A 22,159-nucleotide genomic window follows, 5' to 3' on the forward strand; every position below is an offset into this window, starting at 1 on the left:
GTCATAGAAATGGTGAGACAAAGGGTGAACAAATGTATCAGTGGTACGCACTGTGTTGAAAATGAACTATACAACTTGTGGAATTTGTGTGTGGGGTCAGGAGGGAAAACTTGGGAGAGAGCGAGAGGAAACGATAACATTGCCCAAAAAGAAATGTACTCTTTATCTGACTTATATAACTCTTATATAACTGTAACCCCTCTCCCTACATCACCTTTGGAATAACGATAAAAATGCATTAATTGTTTTAAAAAAGAATCCCCTCCTACAATGGTTTTCAAAGGTGCATTTCTAAATTTGCTAACGAGTAATAGAAACCTAACCAGCTATATGATAAATAATAATGAAGTCATAAAGCAGTTTTCAAGAATAGGGTAGAGCTCTCTGTACATCTCCAATATCTCAGGACAGTCCAGACCAGAATGTTCAATGCCATGTTTCCATCCATCCCTTGTCATTGTCTTAGCGCATATTCCAATGTAGGTTCCAGAATATCAGATCATCTTACCTGTCCACCATACCACCTGAAAACAGACTCCTAGATCTGTGTAGGGAACACACACAAACACACACGTGCTCACACACATTTGGACACACGCAGAGAATGCACAGATTCTGCTAGATGGACCATCCCTGTAGGGTTAGAGCTGAGGACAGATGGACTGCAGTAGATTCAGGTGTTTCCATGGCCCATGTTTCTTCTGGGCAGTAATGAATCTTGTCTTTCCCCTTTAGGGAAAGGAGAAGAATCATACCCAGACCTGCTGGCTCTGGTGATTGCTGTCCTTGTCACCATCATTGTGGCACTGGGAGTGAAGAATTCCGTGGGCTTCAACAATGTCCTGAACGTGTTGAACCTGGCCGTGTGGGTGTTCATCATGATCGCAGGACTCTTCTTCATCAATGGAAAATACTGGGCAGAGGGCCAGTTCTTGCCCCACGGCTGGTCAGGGGTGAGTTCATTCCTACAGGCTGTGTACCTGCCCCACACTCCACCTTGCACATTGGGATGACAGATTTCAAGAACATGCTGCTTTGTTCAGGAATCATAGTGGTACTTCTTTCATCCATTTTATCTGAATTAATGGAAGTGTTCTGAAAAAGTGTTGGTTTGCTGTAAAGTTGCTTGTTTCCCAAGCATTCATTGAGGTCTGTTTTATCTAAATAACAAAGTATAGTTAGGTGCCAGGGCTCTCACCTGTAATCTAACTACTCAAGAAGTTAAAATCTGAGGTCTGTGGTTCAAAGCCCACCAGGGCAGGAAAGTCTTTGAAACACTTAACTCCAATTAACCACTCAAAAACTGGAAACAGAGGTATAGCTCTAGTGATAGAGTGATAGCCTTGAACAAAAAATGATATGGGGGTGGGAAGGTGGCTCAGTGGTAGAGCACTTGCCTTGCATGCTTGAGGCCCTGGATTCGATTCCTCAGTACCACATAAGCAGGGGGAAAAAAGCCAGAGTGGCACTGTGGCTCAAGTGGTAGAGTGCTAGCCTTGAGCTGAAGAGCTGAGGGACAGCGCCCAAGCCCAGAGTTCAGGCCCCACGACTGGACCCCCCCCCCCAAAAAAAATGATATGGAACAGTACCAGGACCTGACCTGAGTTCAAGCCCCATTAACAGCACACAGATGCATACATACATCCACACATACACACGCATACACACACTTGTATACATACACACATATACACCACAAATTAATCACATAGACTCAATGTTGTGACTACTTACAATATGGCTAACACTGTGCTATTTCTGACATAATATCTCATTCCATTGTCCCAGTAATCTTGGAAGAGAAATATTTCCATTCAGGTCTTCAAGATTCACACTCAGAAGTTGCTATTAAGCTCACAGTATAAGTGGCAGAATTAGAACCCAAAATCAGGACTCTCACACTCTAAATCCTATACAGAAGCACCTCAATTCTGTAAATCTCTCTCCAGTGTACCAAGACAGGTAGGCATGTACACAAATACACAATGTACCACAAGGCCCTACGGAGAGTGGATGACCAGGGAAGAGTTGAGTCTTGCCTAGGTATAAAATGAGGAAAAGAACAATATTTTTTTGGAAGGGGGCTTGAACTCTGGGCCTGGGCACTGTCCCTCAGCTCTTTATCTCAATGCTAGTGTTCTACCACTTGAACCAGAGCGCCACTTCTGGTTTTCTGGTGGTTTATTGGAGATGAGTTTCACAGACTTTCCTGCCCAGGCTGCTTTGAACCATGATCCTCAGATCTTAGCCTCCTGATTAGCTAGGATTACAGGCGTGAGCCATCGGAGCCCAGCACAGTATTTTTTTTTTAATCTTTAAGTAGTTGTGCGAAGGGGTTTCAATTCAACATGTTAGTTTATGAGTACAATGCACCTTGATCAATGTCACCCAGAGAATGATTTTTAATCCAGTCCAGGCATCTGACCCTAAGAAGAGACTTCCACTGAGGTCAAAGGACAGTTGAATTGATTTAGTAGAATTCTGGGTAGAAATCCCATTCCAGAGGCATAGTTCGTGTGGACTGGGGAGTTGTAAGAGTGTTGGCTAACCAAAAGGACACTTTACATCTCATCTCCAAGACCCAGGAGTATGAACAAGGAGGTCTGAGTGGCAGATTCTTTATGCCAGCCAGTGATTCTAAGTTAGACCTGGTTTCTTTCTCTAGTATCACCTAACATGCTCGTGTCATGCAATTGTTTGTAAAGATCACCAGTGCATCTTGTTTTTGTTTCTTTCTCAGTAGAACATGAATCATAAGCTTTTCAGCTGGCAGATTCTATGTTCTTGTTTAAGAGATGTTGAAGTAACCAGAGACCACGAGAGGCATTCTGCCTAGTGCTTGAGGGCAGAAAGAAGCCCACAATTCCACTGGCTTTGACTTGTGTAGTTTTTGCTTGGACTGGTTTTCCTCCAAGATTTCTACCCAGAGATCAGAAATCACTCTTGGGAGAACACTCAAAATAACTTCTGTTTATACTAAACCATGCATGCTGTTCGATGGAGAGAGGTAAGCAACTACAGCCAACATTTCCACTTTTCTGCTTATCTATAAGAATTCCACAGAACCACAAGGTTTGTCTTCCCTCTCTGAAATGAATAACTGGTTAAAACCAGAAGAAAGAGACAAAGAAATACTGTTGACCCCATTCTGGATCCTCTAGTCTGTATTTTCTAATGATACAAATTGTTCCTTTCCTATCACATAAAAGAAACAACAAATGATTCCTTTCCTATCACAGAAGACAAACAACAAATTATAAGAATGAAAAGAAAGAATACTTTCCTGGAACTCAAATGCATTTTTATTGTAGCTCATGGGGAAATGTTCTCACCATTTTCTTAACCATTTAAGAAATATTGGGTCACAGACTTACTGTAAGACCTTGGCAATCAGATCACTTCAGTGTTCCCACATTTTTCATCTATTAAAAAACAAATTGCACCAAATGCTTAGAAAAAAATAGAAAGAACAAAGTCTTGACTGTTTGATGGCCATAATGTTGTAGTTCAAAATAGTTGTTGTACTGGCAAGAGGAAGGAGACCGTATTTACTGACTCTCCTGTGCTGCTTGGGTCTGTGTTCTGTGAATGTTACCTTTCTCTTACCAGGAAACTTGAAAGCAAGTAATGGTTTATCCTCAACTTAAAAATGGAGAATACAAAATTTAAAAAAAAAAAATGGAGAATACATACCAGATGCTGGTGGCTCACACTTGTAATCCTAGCTACTCAGAAGGCTGAGATCTGAGGATCACAATTCAAAGCCAGTTCAGGAAGAAAAATCCAAGACATTCTTATCTCCAATTAACTAATACAAAGCCTGAAGTGGAGGTTTCTCTCAAGTGGTAGAGCACTAGCCTTGAGCAAAAAAGACAAACAAGAACACAAGGCCCTGAGATCAGGCCCTAGTACACACACACACACACACACACACACACACACACACACACACACACACACACACACACCCACAATGGAGATTGCAAGGCTCAAAGAGGCTGGAGTTCACTTAGTGAGTCAATATCACGACTAAATTTTCTGTCCAGTGCTGTGTGGCTCCAATGCCCTTTCTACTTTAAATAGAGTACCTCATGTCTGACATGTTGACCCCTTCCTTCTAAGCCTTCTTAAATATCATAATAAAAAAGGAATAACCTGACACTAGACCCATGGGACCATGGGACACTAGCACCCTACCCACACACACACACCACCTCCTCCTTCTCCTTTTCTTCTTCCTGCTGTTCCTTCTTTTCCTCCTCCTCTTCCTTCTCCTCCTTCCCTTCTTCTTTCTCCTCTTTCTCCCTCACCTCTTCCTCCTCTTCCACCTCTTCTTCCTTTTCCTTCTTCTTGCATGTGACTTCACTCCAACCTACATCTACTCTCTTAAGTAGATCTGTCATTGGTCACCAGAATGCTTGGCTTGGATTTTGGATTTTCAGCGCAAAGTAATTGTCCCTGAAGAAAGCTCAGCTGTGTCCTAGCGGCCATAACTGAGAACATTGCTTGAGCACAAAGCACAGGCCAGTGTGAAGATGCTGGATTCATCCTATCTGCTCTGCTTGGCCTTGGATTTCAGCATAGTACATATCCTTCCTGGTGAGCAGGCCCAGCCCTGTTCTTTTTCAAATTTGGTTTCAGGTCAGTTTTCCAGTCCAGCAAGGCCACTGCAAACTTAAATCCTAATTTTCAAGGCCTGTCGACCTTCTATGATCATTCCATGCACCAAGATAAGGAACACATTTTCCACTCCTACATAACAAACATCAACGAAACTATGACATATACTCTTCTTTATTCCATGGGGAAACCTGACCTGTACTGCTAATTAGGAGATGAATACAGAAGTCCAACACTCTGGTTTTCCATAGCTTTACATAGGATGAAATGGGGAAAGTCACCATGTAGGGGATTATATAATGTCACCACTACATGACTTCAAATAATTTCCAAGTGCTTTGAAAGGGTTAATTTTTTAAAAAATCAATCCTCTGGCAATAGAACCCTCAAAAGCCTACCCTTTCCCCCTGATCCAGCCCCTTCCCTTCCAAAGAAAATAGCTTAAGGAATGGTTTACTCACTTACAGGTTCTGGGTCAATTGCTTCTTTGGTCTTGAAGAACTTAAGAACAACAAACATTTTCCCCTATATCAAGTGACTCTGGCCCTCAGCTGAACCTCTTCTTCCATCTGCAATTTCTCAGACCTTGAACATGGTTGGATGTGTGTGCCCTTTATGTTATTTGTTCTTGATGCTATCTGATGGGTTTTCTGTATCCAAATAAGATACTCTAGCAGCACAAATACCTCCCAGGAAAATGGTCAGAGCAAGAATTTGCAGGAAATTCAGACAGCTTTCAAACAAAGGAAAAGCTGTTTTTCGTGGTCTTCGCATCTGAACCCATGTGTTGGAACTTATTAGCACATTCCACTGTGGCTGCAGACAAGGCTGCTGATAGACCGGGCCATGAGGGCACCCAACAATGCTTTTGACGTTGGAATTTTGTCTTGTTACCTTGGGAGTGCACTGTGTAAAGGTGCCTAATTAGCTCCTAGCATCTGGCAGGCTGGCCAAGACAGAACATGGGAGGCCTGCCTCATCCGAAGGCTGCTCAACTGTCAGCAAGGAGCAAAGGGGAAGCTTTCCCAGAGCCCCACCCTGAGTCCACAAATGGCCTGGCTTTTGACAACTTAAGTAAGCAGCAGCCCTCTAGCAACCAAGGCATGGCAGCTTCTGAGCAGGACAAACCTTCTCCAGAGCACCTACCTGAGCGTCCATACCAGGCTCAAATTGGGAAGACATTTTAGCTTTTTTTGTTGTTTGTTTTGTTTTTATCAGAATGGAGTGTAATACTATTTAAATTATATAAATTACTAAAGAAGCCAGGAGCTAATGACGAAAACCTGTGATCCTAACTACTCAGGAGGCAGAGATCTTAGGATCGAAGTTCAAAGGCAGGAAAGTCCATGAGACTCTTTATTTCCAATTAACCACCAAAAAGCCAGAAGTGGAGGTGGGGCTCAAGTAGTAGAACACTAGCCTTGAGCAAATAAAGAACAGAGAAAGCACCATGGCCCTGAACTCAAGCCCTAGTACAGACCCAAATAAATAAATAATGTTTAAAAAAAAAGAAGATAAAGTATCAGTGAACCATGAAACATACATACACGTGCATGCAAACTCACTCACTCATACACCAATGTTGTTCACAGAGATTCTCACCCTTGGAAGCCACATCCATTCCTGGCCAGCTCAAAAATCTGGAAAGCACAGTGGAAAACAGTTTTAGTGGTTATTTTTTGTAGAAATACCTACATTTAGTATCATTTCATGGTACCTCTGTGTACTTACCCATTCGCCTGTCAGGAAGAACAACCATTCAAATCACCTCCCATACCCTAGTGTGGTGGTACTTACTTGTAATCTCAGGATTTAGGCGGCATTGGTAAGAGGATGTGAGTTCAAGTCCCACCCAGGCTAAAGAGTGAGATCTTGTCTTTAAAACAAAAAATCAAAATGAAGAACCTAATTCAAGTTTACAAATGACCTTTTGCTGATTTTGCCTTCTCTGTGATCATCTGCTCATGTCACCAGTCTATTGACAGGGTCTATTGACCTTGGTAGGTATGTAGGTCTTTTTCCATCTCTGCCCTTCATGCATGCTCCAGAGGACCCTTGGCTGGGTGAGTCGGTGGGAAGAGTTATCAAGCAGTCAGGTAGAGAGCAAGAACAAGCATGTTCCTGCCCAGTAGTGGCCCACCACTGTCTTGTGTGGGTAGCCATGCTCCACCCCTCCACCTCTCAAGGACTCCAGAAACACCATCCTGTCCCTCACAGGTTGCTTCAACCCCCTAGTTTACTCCCTTGATCCTGCCCACATGCTCACTGGTATCCCTTCACTGATGATCCATTCACTGGAATCATCTGAGTTAGGTTCTGTTGGCGGACTAATGCCATTGAACCCTAGAGTTCCTTGTCATTGATCTATCCAGTCCCCCTCCTCCTCCTCCTCATTCTCCTCCTCTTTCTCCTCCTCCTCCTCCTCCTCCTTCTTCATTTTGTTTGGATTTTTTAAATTTTTTATTGAGAGAGGGGTTATCGTTTCATAGTCAGGTAATGAGTACATTTCTTTTTGGGCAATGTCACCCCTTCCTTTGCTCTCTCCCAGTTGCCCAGTTTTTCTTCAACTATACTTGCTTTCTAGTTCTATAGGTGCAACTGTAGGCTCATGAATATCCTCTTTCCAGCTCGATCATAATTTTTGTAACATCTAACCATTATCAATAAATGCCACCCATTCTTGTATCCCTTAAGAAATGGAAGCATTTGTGTTTGCAGTTAATGATACTTCTCAGTCTCATTCAGTTTGTCCCACAGTCAAGGCTGCATCTGGGAGCTCTCAGTATCCTCCAAACCCCAAGTCCCACAACATCAAGCTCAGCACCCTTTGTGTTCGGTATGTATTCTCATCACAGCGCCCAACCCCTGGCAGTACCTCATATACATGTGCCAAGTTTTAAATGAAGGAGGAAAAATAGAGAGAGGAGGAGGAAGAAGAGGATAGGGAGAAGGAAGAATTTGTGCCCTTCGGTTATGATAATAGTAATAGTAGTGGTAAAAAACAAATCTTTGTTGAGCACCTATTATATTCTGAGATTGTATTATCTCATTTGATCCTTATAACAACCCTACAAACTAAGTACTATAATTGTCTCCATTTTACTGATAAAGAAACTTATGCTCCAAGAGGATAGGAACTTGGCATGAGTCCATGAGACTCCTATCTCCAGTTAACCACCAAAAAGTTAGAAGTAGAGATGTAGCTCAAGTGATAGAATGCTAGCCTTGAGCAAAAAGCTTAAGGACAGGTCCCAGGCCCCAGGATTGTGCGCACATACATACACACACACACACACACACACACACACACCACTCTGAACAAACCCAATCCCACCAACATGCATGGTTTGGCTTCCTCCTGGAGTCTACAGTGCTCCTCAACTCCCATGGTGACGTGAGCATTTACTCAGGAAGAACTTACCCAGGGTCCCAGAGCAAGAAAGCCGAGTAGATCGGAACACAGACATCTCACCAGCTCTACCATATTCCCTCCTCTACCCTCTGTAAGGTCTGCGGTCGTCAACCCCATATTTAAGAGCACTGGTTTTCTGAGCCTGACAAGTGCCCTCATCCACACAGGTGCTACAAGGAGCAGCCACGTGCTTCTACGCTTTCATTGGCTTTGACATCATCGCTACCACTGGAGAAGAAGCCAAGAATCCTAACACATCCATCCCTTATGCTATCACTGCCTCCCTGGTCATCTGCCTGACAGCATATGTTTCTGTAAGTACCGATGCTAATTGGACCCTCCTCATTACCTTCTTGTATTTGACCCTCAAACATGCCCTTAGGATTGTCTCCTCCTCTGCCATGAACAATCCTTTCCTTGTGTCTTCCTGATGTTTGTGTGGTGGTGTCTTGTGCCCCCTAAACCCTATCCACTGAACTCAAAACCCCAGACTAGAGAGGAATTGAAGTTCAGGCCCTCCCTTCAGCCTTGGCCTTGGAGTCTCCATCCCTAACCCTCCCCGCACCAGCTCCCGGCATCCTCCATGCCCTAGGAGATGGGTATGCAGAAAGCTGGCTGCCATCCAAGGAGCTCAGGTCATAGGCTGGCAGTAACGGGCGGTGTGGGAGCACAGGCACACTGCTCTGTGAGCAGCCCTCAATGCTCTTCTGTCTTCTGAGAGCTTCCCAGAAGCAAAGAGACAAGGCTCTGGCAGAGTGGGGAGAGAGAATACATTGTCCTCTGGAGATTCTCTTTGCCTTAAATTAGGGGAGGAGTTTAACTTCTTTCTGCTATTGCTCAGTCTTCTAATCCCAGCTTAAACTCATCCTTGGGGTTCCCCCTGCCAAAAACAAGCCCCAGGCTTCAACTTTCAGCCTTGTCTCTTCAGGATCCCCCAAGGTGCTCTTCTGAACTTTTTTAATATATTTTTTTGGGGGTCCGGTCGTGGGACCTGAACTCTGGGCCTGGGTGCTGTCCCTCAGCTCTTCAGCTCAAGGCTAGTGCTCTACCACTTGAGCCACAGCGCCACTTCCGGCTTTTTTCTTTTTGCTTATCGGGTGCTGAGGAATCGAACCCAGGGTCTCAGGCATGCAAGGCAAGCGCTCTACCACTGAGCCACCTTCCCAGCCCCTTTAATATAATTTTTTACATTAAGTGGTTGTCTGTTGATAAATGAAGCCATTGGTGAATACAATGCATCTTGATCAATGTCGTCATTCCTCTGTATACTTTTGATGTTTCATCTCTTGGTCCCCATGACAGAATTTCTATCACAGAAATAGCTCCACCACATTCAACATCTCCCTGGTCCCTGAAAATACAACCCACCGAGCAGCCACTCTGTGTGTGGTCACACAAGCATTCCCCATCCTGAGTGTCCTCCCACTTTGGTCACCACAACATGGAAAGATCTGGAAGCAAGTGGGGGAGGAAGGTGGATGCATCCTGGTACTACAGCTTGAATTCATGGTCTGGGTGCTATCCCTGAGCTTTTGTGTTCAAGACCAGCACCTACCACTTTGAGCCACTAGTTTTCTGGTGGTTAATTGAAGATAAGAGTCGCACAGGGGCTGGGAAGGTGGCTCAGTAGAGTGCTTGCCTCGCATGCATGAGGCCCTGGGTTCGATTCCTCAGTACCACATAAGCAGAAAAAGCTGTGGCGCTGTGGCTCAAGTGGTAAAGCTCTAGCCTTAAGCTGAAGAGCTAAGGGACAGCGTCCAGGCCCAAAGTTCAGGCCCCATGACCGACCAAAAACAAAAAAAGTCGCACAGACTTTCCTGCCTGGGCTGTACTCCTCGGATCTCAACCTCCTGAGTAACTAGGCATGAGCCAGCTAAGGGCACCCAGCTAAGGGTGCTTTTAAAACAGTTTGTGGGTAAGAAGGAATGACATTGTGCAAAAAAAAAAAAATGTACTCTTAGGTGGGTGCCTGTGGCTCACACCTGTAGTGCTAGCTAGCTACTCAAGAGGCTCAGATTGGAGGATCACAGTTTGAAGCCAGCCAGGGCAGGATAGCCCATGAAGCTCTTATCTCCAATAGAGTACTCAGAAAAAGCCAGAAGTGGCACGGTGGCTCAAGTGGTAGAGCACTAGCCCTGAGCACAAAGACTCTCAGCGATAGCACCTAGAGTTCACTGGCAAAAAAAAGAAATGTACTTTTTACCTGACTTATGCAACTATAACCCTTCTGTATATCGCCTTTATAATAATAATTTTAAAAATTAACAACAACAACAAAAACAAAAAAACAATTTTCTTGACAACTCCTTCAGAGCTTCTGTTGCAGTCAATCTTGGCTAAATCCTGAGAAATATATATTCCTAATAAACGCCAAGTGACTTGTGGGTCACTGTGAGGACAGGTGCTATCAGCTGTGGGTATGGCCCGTCAGCCCTGCCTTTCTTCGTTCTCTCAAACCCATCTTTGCTATCAAAGCAAGCCAGGTGATAGTTAAGGCAGGCTGCAGACGGCATTGTCTGGAGGCCTCACAAAAACATGAGAGTAGCTTCAGCTGTGATTGGTAGACATTCGATTGTCTATCTAGTCATTGTAGCATCTCCCTCTATGCACTCACAGGTGACTTTCTCCAGCCCCATCCTGATTATCCCTGTGGGCAGAGAATTAAAGGAGGTGGTAGGACAGGAGGAGCAGCAGAGATAGCTCTTCTACCCTGCATTTCTTCCCCCATGCCTCCATCCTTCCCTAGGAGTCATGACTGCTCATATACTCAGCCTCTGCCTTAGAATATACTTTATAGGCTACAAAGTCCTTCCAGGCATCCACTAGCCTGGACTCTCTACCCTGACCTGCATGGCCAGAAGACTTATGACTTGTTATAAGAATCAGCCCCCATCTCCTCCCTAAGGAACATTCTACCCCACCACCAGAGAAAAGCCAGATTGCAGGGCTGTGCTGATTCAACCTACTCTCTCCCCTGGCAGCCCACGACTTTCCTAGAGGATCAGGCTACAGCAGAACAGGCAAAGAAGTTATTTCCCTTTCAGGTTTTGAACTCTCTTCTTGGTGTCAGGATTGGTTACCATAGGCTTGGGGATTCCTCAGCCTATTCCTATTGGCTACACTGTTGGAGTCTGATTCTGAAGAGACTGATGTGGGAGATAGATTCTGGAAGCCCCCAGATCAGTGTTTTCTAGTTAAGCAAAAGTCACAGTTGTCTGTAGCTCTGAGAAAGACTACATCTATTCAGTCCTGATATGATCATCTCTTTGGGGCCCGCACAACTCCAAGAACTAAGCTAGAGAGAGGATTGGAATGCAAGTTCTCACTAGGCTCCTATTGGTTAATTGTCTGTGGACTTCCTAAACTCTTATTTTTGGAGGGTTTTTGTTGTTGTTTGGTTGGCTTTGTTGTCAATGTGGGACTTGAACTCTGGGCCTGGGCACTGTCCCACAGCTCTTCAGCTCAAGGTGAGTGCTTTAACCACTTCAGCCACAGCACCACTTTGGTTTTTTGGTGGTTAATTGGAGATAAGAGGTTCATGGACTTTCCTGCCTGGGCTGGCTTTGAGCCTCAATTCTCAGATGTCAGCCTCTTGAATAGCTAGGATTACAGGCATGAGCCATTGGCACCTGACTTTATCATTGGAGTTTTGATCTCAAGTGTTGGGGGTGAGGGGGAGAGAAAGGCAGATCTTGCAGAACTCTGAAGGACTAGAAGAAATGAGAATCTTGTCCTTGCGGGACGGGGGGGGGGGGGGGTGTCTTTGTAGTTCTGCCCTCAAGAGGGGGACATACTTGTAGATTTAGTCCTCAAATAGGAAAGAACCCCAGAGAAGTTTGGGAACTGATCTGGTCCAATCCACCAAAATCACATGTGGGGAGAAAACATGGAAGCCACGAGCAGCAGAGGCCAAATGACCAGCTCAAAACAAAGCCGCAGGCCAGTTAGCCGCAGACCCCTAGTTCCATGTCAGTTCCCACCTCCCTTTCCCCTGGTGTATCCACCCATGCTCTCCACGCCAGTCCCCTCCAGCCATCTCTTCTCTTGTCTAACAGGTGAGCATGATTTTAACACTGATGGTGCCGTATTACGCCATTGACACGGAATCCCCACTCATGGAGATGTTCGTGGCTCATGGCTTCTATGCTGCGAAGTTTGTAGTGGCCATTGGGTCAGTTGCAGGACTGACGGTCAGCTTGCTGGGCTCTCTCTTCCCAATGCCGAGGGTCATTTACGCCATGGCTGGAGATGGGCTCCTTTTCAGGTAAGCGCTGTGCTCCATGAAGTCTATTCTGCTCTGTTACACCTATCAAGAGATTGTTACCCACTCACAGCCTGACAGTCATTTTGAGGACTGCTTTGCCCCTAGACTGGGGATCTTGTTAATAGATTTTGGAAGAAAGTGTGAGTGAAAAGAACTTAGATCGTGAAACAGCACCTTGGTTTGATCCTGGTCCCTCCATCCCATGCCGATGGATAGGTTTCCCCCAGTGGCCCTTCTCCATCCTTGGACACTTGTTTCCCTTGTGAAGATGGCGGGGGCCACTGATTCATGGAAGGTGACACCAAAGGGACATCGAAGGCCTGCCCTCATTGTGAGGGCTGGACTGGCCCCTCTCTCCAAAGCTTTTATGAAGTTGAAAAAGACAACTATCACCAATCAGAGTGTAACACTCTCTGAAGAGAAGCTAGCCATGGGAGCAACAATAGCCAGCATTTTTTTTTGCACACGTGTGTCTTGTGTGCTCCGTTACACAACACAATATTGAGTTCGCATAATAACTCTGCTTTGTAGATGAGCGTGTCAGCAATGAGAGGGATTGAAAAGAAAAATCTTGCCTCCTATCCCCCAGAGGCTGAATGCAGGGCAGAGATTTGAAAGCAGAGCTATCTCACTCTAAAACCCAGACCCTAAGAGCTCTAGCCAGGAAGCCACCTGTTCCCTGTGACATGAAGGAGGGGGGGTCCCATCTCTTGTCCCCAGTGCCCTCCATGGAAGGCCAAGAGCTCTTAGGAAAGCAGAAAGAATTGGATCAAGGACTTCATCTCTGCCACCTGCTGTCATCTCTGTTCTATTTCCTCTGCACACCCCCTGAAGTCCTCACCGAGTCACAGCTGCTGTGTTTGAGTTGCTAAACAGAACTAGGAGGGACAACTGTGAAGACGGTATGACAACATATCACCTGCAAAGCACTTTTCCTCCTGTCAAAGAAAAGCGAGAGGAAAGGTGCTAGAACTGCACATATTCATGGTCCTGTGTGAATCATGAAAGCACGGGAGACATGGAAGAGGATGGAGAGACAGGACCAGGAGGAAGAGAGGAAGGGAAGGAGGAAAGAAGCCTAAGATTTACAGGAACTGCTGACAAAGCACCTGCCGTTTAATTGTCTTTGTGGATGTCTTTCTCAGTTGGTGACTAGCTGGATTTGAACCTGTTGTCTGTGAGCTTCTTAAATGTTATGCTCTTTTGCCAACTGAGTCTCTCTACATTTGTTGCCTGGCAGTGTGTTGTCTGCAATGTTGAATCCTTTGGGGTTTTGTAAAAATATGGTTTACAGGGCATCATCCTCAGAGGTTCTGATGTGGTAGATCTTTGGTAAAAGCTGAATGTGTGTGTGTGTGTGTGTGTGTGTGTGTGTGTGTGTGTGTGTGTGTGTGTGTGTGTGTGTGTGTGTGTAGTGCTAGTACAAGGCCTTCAACTCAGGTCCTGTGCTCTGTCCCTTAGAATTATTTTTACTCAAGGCTACTACTTGAGCCACAGCTCCACTTCCAGCTATTCAGTTGTTAACTGGAGATTTTAAAAAGTCTCACTAACTTTGCTGCCTGAGTTGAACTTCAGATTACAGGCACAAGCCACTGGTGACCAACAAAGATTTCTAATAAGTTAGAAATTATGCCAATACTGCAAATCCACAATTTGAGAGGCCACAAGCAGATGTCTGACTGGCTTTTACCAATCATTCTTAAGATAAGAAAGAAAGTGGGGGGGAAGGAAGGAAGGAAGGAAGGAAGGAAGGAAGGAAGGAAGGAAGGAAGGAAAGAAGGGAGGGAGGGAGGGAGGGAGGGAGGGAAGGAAGACAGGCTACGCTTTAACTTAAATCTGACAGATTCCCTAGATTCAATCAACTCTTCCCATCACATAGTGAGTAGACACTTTAGGAAAGAATCTTGCCTCAAAAACCAAGGAATTAAAGTGATTCCTCTCTAAGTTAGATTCCAGGAGCCACAGTCTGGGGTAGGAGTAGCAGACAGAATTAAAGCAGTGAAAGAAGCAAATTGGAGGGGGCAGGACAGAGGAAAAAATTACACCAAACTGTTGGCATGCTGGTCCCCTACAGTGTTCAGGTTAGGATTCATCAGCTGGGTGCTGGTGGCTCACACCTGTAACCGGAGCTACTCAGGAGGCTGAGATCTGAAGATCACCGTTAAAAGCCAGCCCAGGCAAGATAGTTTATGGGATGCTTATCTCCAATTAACTACCAAAAAAGCCGTAAGTGGAGCTGCAGCTGAAGTGGTAGAGTGCTAACCTTGAGCACCCAGGGGCCCTGAGTTCAAGCACCAGGTAACAGGTGCGCACACACACACACACACACACACACACACACACACACACACACACACACAAATCAACCACCATACAGCACACTATTAACTCTGCTTGCATCTGCCCTCAGATTCCTGGCCCACGTCAGCTCCTACACAGAGACACCAGTGGTGGCGTGCATCGTGTCCGGGTTCCTGGCAGCTCTCCTCTCACTGCTGGTCAGCCTGCGGGACCTGATAGAGATGATGTCCATCGGCACCCTCCTGGCCTACACCCTGGTCTCCGTCTGTGTGTTGCTCCTTCGCTACCAACCCGAGAGTGACATCGATGGCTTTGTCAAGTTCTTGTCCGAAGAGCACACCAAGAAGAAGGAGGGCATTCTGGCTGACTGCGAGAAGGACGTGTGCTCACCAGTGAGTGAAGGGGAAGAATTTTCTGGCCCAGCCACCAACCCCTGTGGGGCCAAGAACCTCCCCTCGCTGGGGGACAATGAGATGCTCATTGGGAAGTCAGACAAGTCCACCTACAACGTCAGCCACCCCAACTACGGCACGGTGGACATGACCACGGGCATCGAAGCGGATGAGTCTGAAAACATCTATCTCATCAAGTTGAAGAAGCTGATTGGACCCCGTTACTACACCCTGAGAATCCGCCTGGGCCTTCCAGGCAAAATGGATCGGCCCACGGCAGCCACGGGGCGCACGGTGACCATCTGCGTGCTGCTGCTCTTCATCCTCATGTTCATCTTCTGCTCCTTCATCATCTTCGGTTCCGACTACATCTCGGGGCAGAGCTGGTGGGCCATCCTGCTCGTGGTTCTGATGGTGCTGCTTATCAGCGCCCTGGTGTTCGTGATCTTACAGCAGCCGGAGAACCCCAAGAAGCTGCCGTACATGGCGCCTTGTCTGCCTTTCGTGCCGGCCTTTGCCATGCTGGTGAACATCTATCTCATGCTAAAGCTCTCCACCATCACCTGGATCCGGTTTGCGGTCTGGTGCTTTGTAGGTAAGCAACTTCCTTTGCAGCCTTGTGAGTTCTCAATCAAGGTTTGTGTGTGTGTGTGTGTGTGTGTGTGTGTGTGTGGCATCTAATGATATGTCAGCCGAGTGTTGTGCCATCTGGCCAGTACTGTTACATCTGCTTTTGGAATTTGAATGAACTTTCTAGAATATTGTATGATTATTATACATTTTCACTACATATACACAGGGATCTGGTTATTTCACAAGTACTTTTTCTTAGAAAGAGATTAGAGGTGATATTTTTTACTATTGAAAAGGTGAGTTGTGTTTAAGAAAAAAATTCTGAGCCAGGTGTGGTGGCTCAGGCCTGTAATCCTAGCTACTCAGGAGGCTGAGATCTGAGGATCACGGTTCAAAGCCAGCCCAGGCAGGAAAGTCCAAGAGACTCTTATCTCCAATAACCACTAGAAAACCAGAAGTGACACTGTGGCTCAAGCGGTAGAGTGCTCGCCTTGAGCTGAAGAGTGCAGGGACAGCCCCCAAGCCCAGAGTTCAAGCCCCACGACCAACCAAAAAAAAAAATTCTAGTACTAGTACCGATGCTAAATTTATTTTTCTTGTTTCTTTAGTGATCCTGATAATCTGTTTTATAGAGGAAGAAATCAAGGTCCTTGCCTAAAACCATATAACCAGAATATAGCAGGGGCAAGATTAGAACTGGGACCTGAGTCCTTTGTTTTAACTAACCTAAAAATGTGTCACACAAAGCACCAGGATTGGGAAGATATTGGTGTTGTCACCACCTCCTCTCTCCCTTCCTTCCTTCCTTCCTTCCTTCCTTCCTTTCTTTCTTTCTTTCTTTTTTCTCTCTTTCCCTCTTTCTTTTTTTTGTTTCCTTGTTTCTTTCTTTCCTTCCTTCTTTCTTCTTTAATGTGGGGCTTGAACTTAGAGCCTGCGTGCTGTCCCTGAGCTTTTCTGCTCAAGGTTGGTGCTTGACCACTTGAGCCACAGCTTCACTTCTGGTCTTCTGAGTGGTTAATTAGACATAAGGGTCTCATAGCTTTTCCTTCCTAGAATGACTTTGAACCACAATCCTCAAATCTCAGTCTCCTGAGTATAGTTAGGATTATAGGCATGAACCACCAACATCCAGCACCATTTTATCTTTACAGAAGAACTAACTAAAGATCCAAGAAATTAGGTCGTATATTCAAGTCAACAGGAAACTATTGGAAGAGTTTTGCCTAGAATCCAATATACCTACAGATCCAGGGTTCCTGTTACCCCACCAGATGCCTCTAAGCTGCTTCTTATTTGATAAGAGTATTTGGTAGGGTTAATACTGTTCATACCTGCTTCATGATACCACCAGTACACAGTGTCTCAAACTTCATTTACTGCTCTATTGCTGCCATCTTGAATTCTTTATTTCTGAGCAAGAATTCTTTATTTTTTTTTTTATTTCTGAGCATGCAAATACTTAGATTTTTCACTGGGCCATAGCTGATTCTACACAATACCCCTGCATTTGGCAGCATTTTAGGTGACTAGGGTCCTAATGTTGGCATCAAAGAGTTCCAGGTTCAAATAATAGTTCCAAAACACACCCCTGTATTATAACTTTGGGAAATCACCTAACTTTTTTGGACCTCTTTTATAAAAAGGCCAAGAAATCTGCTGTCCTTGAACTGATTGCTGTTTGGGGGCTCAATCAAGAAAAGCTTTGGGGGGAAACAATGAGAAATATTTATTCCTTGTTTTTCTTTTTAAAATCTAAAATGATTCATTGTCCACCGGTGTAGACTGGCTGGCGTTCACATAGTAGAGCACAGTGTGTGCTATGCTGACCGAGTTACCAAGCAGAGGAAACTCCCGGGCATTGCCATAATCTCACAGATAACACCGACTCCCAACTCCTCCAGAAACTTCTCCTCACTGGATTTGGAGGTGCCACCTAGCAGAGCAGGCCAGCCAGCCAGAGGGCACTGGTGTCCAGTTGGTCATCATGCACAGCCCACAAACCACATTTGGGAAGAATTGATAGCATTTCCAGGCACCTTCTGCTAACTTTTGGTATCATAATTTCCAAAAGTGGCCATATGACTAACTTTCACCCAGAACAAAGGTGAGCAGTCCTAGCTACACATCAGTAATACTAGAGTTTGCATCTGAAACATTTTAAGTCCAAGTCCTCTACACAGAGATTTTTCTGATTCAGTGAGGCTGGTGCAGCCAATGAGGATACTCATCAAAGCTTCCTGGGGTATTTCAATGTACAGGAAGGTTTACAACACTCTAGATCAGTGGTTCTTCAAGAGAAGTCTAGACCAGGAGCACCAATCTCACAGAGAACTGGTTAGAATGTGATTGTGGAATGTACCTAAGTCTACGAAGTCAGAATCTCTGTGGGAGAGTTGGCAGGCCTTCTAAGTGACTTTAATGTGTGCTCTAGCTGGAGAGTCACTGCTCCAGAGAGAAGAGATTATCCAATGGGACAGATAGTTTAATTAAATATTTCCAATTATCAAACTTTTTTCCAAACAGAAATTCTCGCATGTATAAAATGAATCCCTCTCACAACCTCGAATTGGCTTATAAAAACTTTAATGATCTTATACAATAAAGATGCCACTTCTAAACTTCTAAAGCTTCAACACATCCGATTTTCTCCCCTCTTAATCTCTTTATATGTTTCCTGAGAACAGTGAGATATTTTTAAAATGAAGCTTCTTATGAAACAACTACTTTTTAAAATGAAGATTTATATGGTTAGGCTGAGTCATAGCTTGATAATCTTTTTTAGACACAGTTTTTTGCTCCAACTTTCTGTAAATGAATCTTAATTATAACATTTTTGTAGCAATGTTTTGCTAAGCTTTTGACCTTCAGAAAAGCATAATTTGCAGTGTAAAATCGGTACAATCCCCAACAAGATTACCCAGCACATGTTTCTTTTCCATCAGACGAGAAATAACTCTAACCTAAATGTTTATTAATCCTAAGAAAATGAGTACAAAGCAACCTACATAATCGCTTCCCATTAACAACTGATTTGTCAAAGAACTCAAGGGTTTGAGCAGAGTCTCAGGGCGTAAGGACACTGTGATGGAATTTTCCAGATCCTTTCAGGCCTAATGAGCCCTGTGGATCTTTCTTATAAGTAGTTTGTCTAGTGACCTAACTCACCAAGCACCCGTTTGGGTTTTCATTTGGAATCTTTTTCAGTCCCTCTGAGGAAGATGAATTCTTGTCTATGTATTTAGAGAAGAGACAGGGCTTGAAATCTGCACCTCATGAATCCTCTATCAAGATATATTCTACAGAGAAGACACACTGTTGTGGTCTTTGCCTGTGATACCATTTTTAGTCCTATTGGAAATTTACTAGAAATGGTCACTATGAGGAAAGCAAGGAGAAGAGCCAGGAATTTGGAAAGAGGATAATCATCAAACTCTTTCTAAAAAATATGTTTTATTTTCTTTAAGTAGTTGCATGGATGAGTTGTCATTCAACAAAGCAATTTATGAAAATAGTGCCTCTTGATCAGTGTCTTTCCACATTCTCACCCACCCCTCCCATTTCCCCTTCCCTCACTTTCCTTACCTTTTTTGCCACTTAACCAAGCAATTTATGCATACAATGAATTTGTTGTTGGTCTTGGGGCTTGAACTCTGGGCCTGGGCACTGTCCCTCAGCTCTTCAGCTCAAGGCTAGCACTCTACCACTTGAGCCACAGCACCACTTCCAGTTTTCTGGTGGTTTATTGGAGATAAGAGTTTCACAGGCTTTCTTGCCCAGGCTGGCTTTGAACTGCAATCCTCAGATCTCAGCCTCCTGAGTAGCTAGGATTATAGGCGTGAGCCTCCAGCACCTGGCTATACAATGCGTCTCGATCTGTGTCATCCCTTCAACATCTTCACACACATACCCTTCGACCCACCCCTTCGCTTATTTTTCCCAATTCTGTGTTATATACAATAAATTCATGCCTGCATTCTCCCACCTTCTCCCTTTCCCTCTTCTACCCCTCTTCCTTTGGGATAAGCAAACTCATGATGATATGTCTCATAAATAAGTCTGAAATTCTTCTTGCAATGTCAGAAAGCGGAGAAAAGCAACAGCATTTTCAACTTCAAACTTTTCAGGTTCAAAAAGAAGAGCAAGAAAGTTAGGATGGGGCCACAGGGGAGGGCAAAGGAGGTTGACTACAGTGGAAATAGATGACTTTCAACTATGAAAAGAGAACAATGCGCCCTGTTGTTTTGGGAAACGAGAAGGAAGAGCGATAGAGGATTGAGATTGATTAGAATACATTGTAATAAACATGTGTGGAAAGATTACAATGAAATCCCCCTTCCTGTATAACTAATGTGATAAAAATATCTTTTAAAAAATGTTTGAAGTCATGAAGACTACAGTGAAGTGGAGAACAGAGCTGATGTTCAGGCAGATGCATGGGCAAGAAGGGGCTAGGAAATCTCTGGCAGCCAAAATGTGGACCTACCTTTGAGCCAAAAGGATAGAGGGAGAAAGGACTGGCAGAGGTAGAAGGCCCTTGAGTTAGTAAGAGCAGTATAAAGCTGGCAGGAGCTGGTGTGTAGGCTTACATAGCCTTCAAGCCCTAACCAGATGACATTTGTCTTCCTCCAGCATTACAATCACTCACGTTGTTGCTTGTCATGGTTTGGTTTGGCTTGTCATTATTAGTTCAGATTGTTGGCTAGCTGCTTGCTTCCATTCTCAAGCTCCCAGACTTTTCTGGTGATTTCCAGTTCGGAGTTGCTGCTTTGAGCTTCTCCTGTGTCTTTAGTGAACAGGTGGGCACTTTGATCTTGGGTTTCTGTTAGGTTAGGAACAGAATTCCTGGTTCTCCTTTCCTGGAGGAAAATTGCATTACTTGCCATGGCCTTTGTATACCTCAAACAAAGAATAGGCCCCACCTCTATTTTATGGATGGACGACTGAGCATAGAATCACGTGACTTTATATTAGATCAGTTGCAGGACCAGAGAAACGCACCCACCCTCCGTCACCCTCAGAACTGGGGTCACCATATTAAACAAACTGCAATGTTATTATAATCCAAACAATTCATGGTAGTATTTTTAAAACACACACACACACACAGAGCTGGGAAGAGTGAAAGTAGGAGGGGTTTTGGTGGAAAGGGAAAACACCTTCTCATTACCATTCCTGAATTGTTGAATGTCTGTTTTGGAAAGCTCATCTCCGAATAATCCAAATAAAAAGCGCTCCAGGCCTCACAGAGTGTCTGGATTATCTGTGGGTAGGGCTTCCTGCATGGAAAGTGCATCTCACGAAGAGGCCACTCTGCCCAGCCTGAGGTCAGGTGCCCACCTCCCCACTGCCCGGAGCTCTGGGTGAGGAGCAGAGGACTAAGGCGCTCCCCGGGGACTCTCAAGATCACCCACGTTTGTTCCTGTGGAATAGGGAATATGCCATCATTGCTTATGCCAGCCAGTCTCGCTCGAGTTGAGGTTTATGCTCTGGGTTTGTCCCTATCATGGAGTCCTCTTTCCTTCATAGGCTGGGACATTTGTTTCTCTCACAGTAGGGCTGGATTCGCCTAAGTAGCAAGTGTTCGGTCAGTGTTTGTTTGGGGTACCTTAGCATCTGAAGGCAGATTTGGCATTCCAGAACCTTCCTCCAGAGACCACTGGGTGGGATAGGAACAGCACTCAGAGTTAAGAGAAGTCCCAGTGCTATTTCCACGGCTGATTTGTTGTGGTCTTAGCTTCTCTGAGACAATGCCTGACATGACACATGCTTATAAAAGAGCTGTATTTAAAGGGCTGTGAGGCCACAAGGTATCTTGCTCCATGAAGAAAGCCCATTCACTTTCTAGAGGCATGATCCGTCCTCTTGTCTAGCCTGAGACTCTCCAAGGCACTTTATGCATCACAGAACTGCTGTGTGGAAAAGACACCAATGGCTTCTTTGTATACATCCCTTTCCCACAGCCTGTCGCAGGACTCCTGGCCATGACTTGCACCAGGCCTACCATTTATCTTGTATTTCATGGCACAGCTGTGTCTGTTGTTGAAATGCTGATACAGTTCTGTGCTTACTACTAACCACAGGGAGCCTGCAACACCCCTAGAGAGCAGCACAGCCAACCCATCAGGACCGAGCCAGACACCACAGCACCAATACTGGCTCCCTTCTGCTCGTCAGCTTTGTCCCTGAATGCACGCTATAGAATGTGTGATTGCAAAGCCATAGATCAATGTGTTTGAGAAAGAGCAGAATTAAATGCTCAAATCAAAGCATATTAGATTTATGAATCAGTCACCTTTTCCTCCAAGCTTGGTTACACTTCTGGCTTAGGCTAATGATCCAAACCATCCTCAAAAGATAAACTTATGCTATCTACAGGGGTTTGTAAGAGAATGCAAAGAAAGGAAATCATAAAATAAGGCAATCATAGTCATAAAAATGCAATGCAGGGCTGGGAAGGTGGCTCAGTGGTAGAGTGCCTGCCTTGCATGCATGAGGCCCTGGGTTCAATTCCTCAGTACCACATAAGTAGAAAAAACTGGAAGTGGTTCTATGGCTCAAGTGGTGAGTGCTAGCCTTGAGCCAAAGAGCTGAGGGACA

The 22,159-nt window shown here is 44.8% G+C and overlaps 1 protein-coding gene across 1 annotated transcript in view; it reads left to right on the top strand.

The window, feature by feature from the left end:
* Slc7a14 (solute carrier family 7 member 14) overlaps positions 1–22,159 on the top strand; it is a 47,346-nt gene that overhangs the window by 19,572 nt on the left and 5,615 nt on the right. The window contains exons 3-6 of the mRNA XM_042678908.1: positions 736–953; positions 8,200–8,346; positions 12,088–12,296; positions 14,707–15,584. Coding sequence (XP_042534842.1) covers positions 736–953; positions 8,200–8,346; positions 12,088–12,296; positions 14,707–15,584 — 1,452 coding nt within the window. The remainder of the gene's footprint in view (positions 1–735; positions 954–8,199; positions 8,347–12,087; positions 12,297–14,706; positions 15,585–22,159) is intronic.

This window comes from Dipodomys spectabilis, unplaced genomic scaffold (assembly GCF_019054845.1).
Source record: "Dipodomys spectabilis isolate Male_0828 unplaced genomic scaffold, ASM1905484v1 ptg000050l, whole genome shotgun sequence".
NCBI lineage: Eukaryota > Metazoa > Chordata > Mammalia > Rodentia > Heteromyidae > Dipodomys > Dipodomys spectabilis.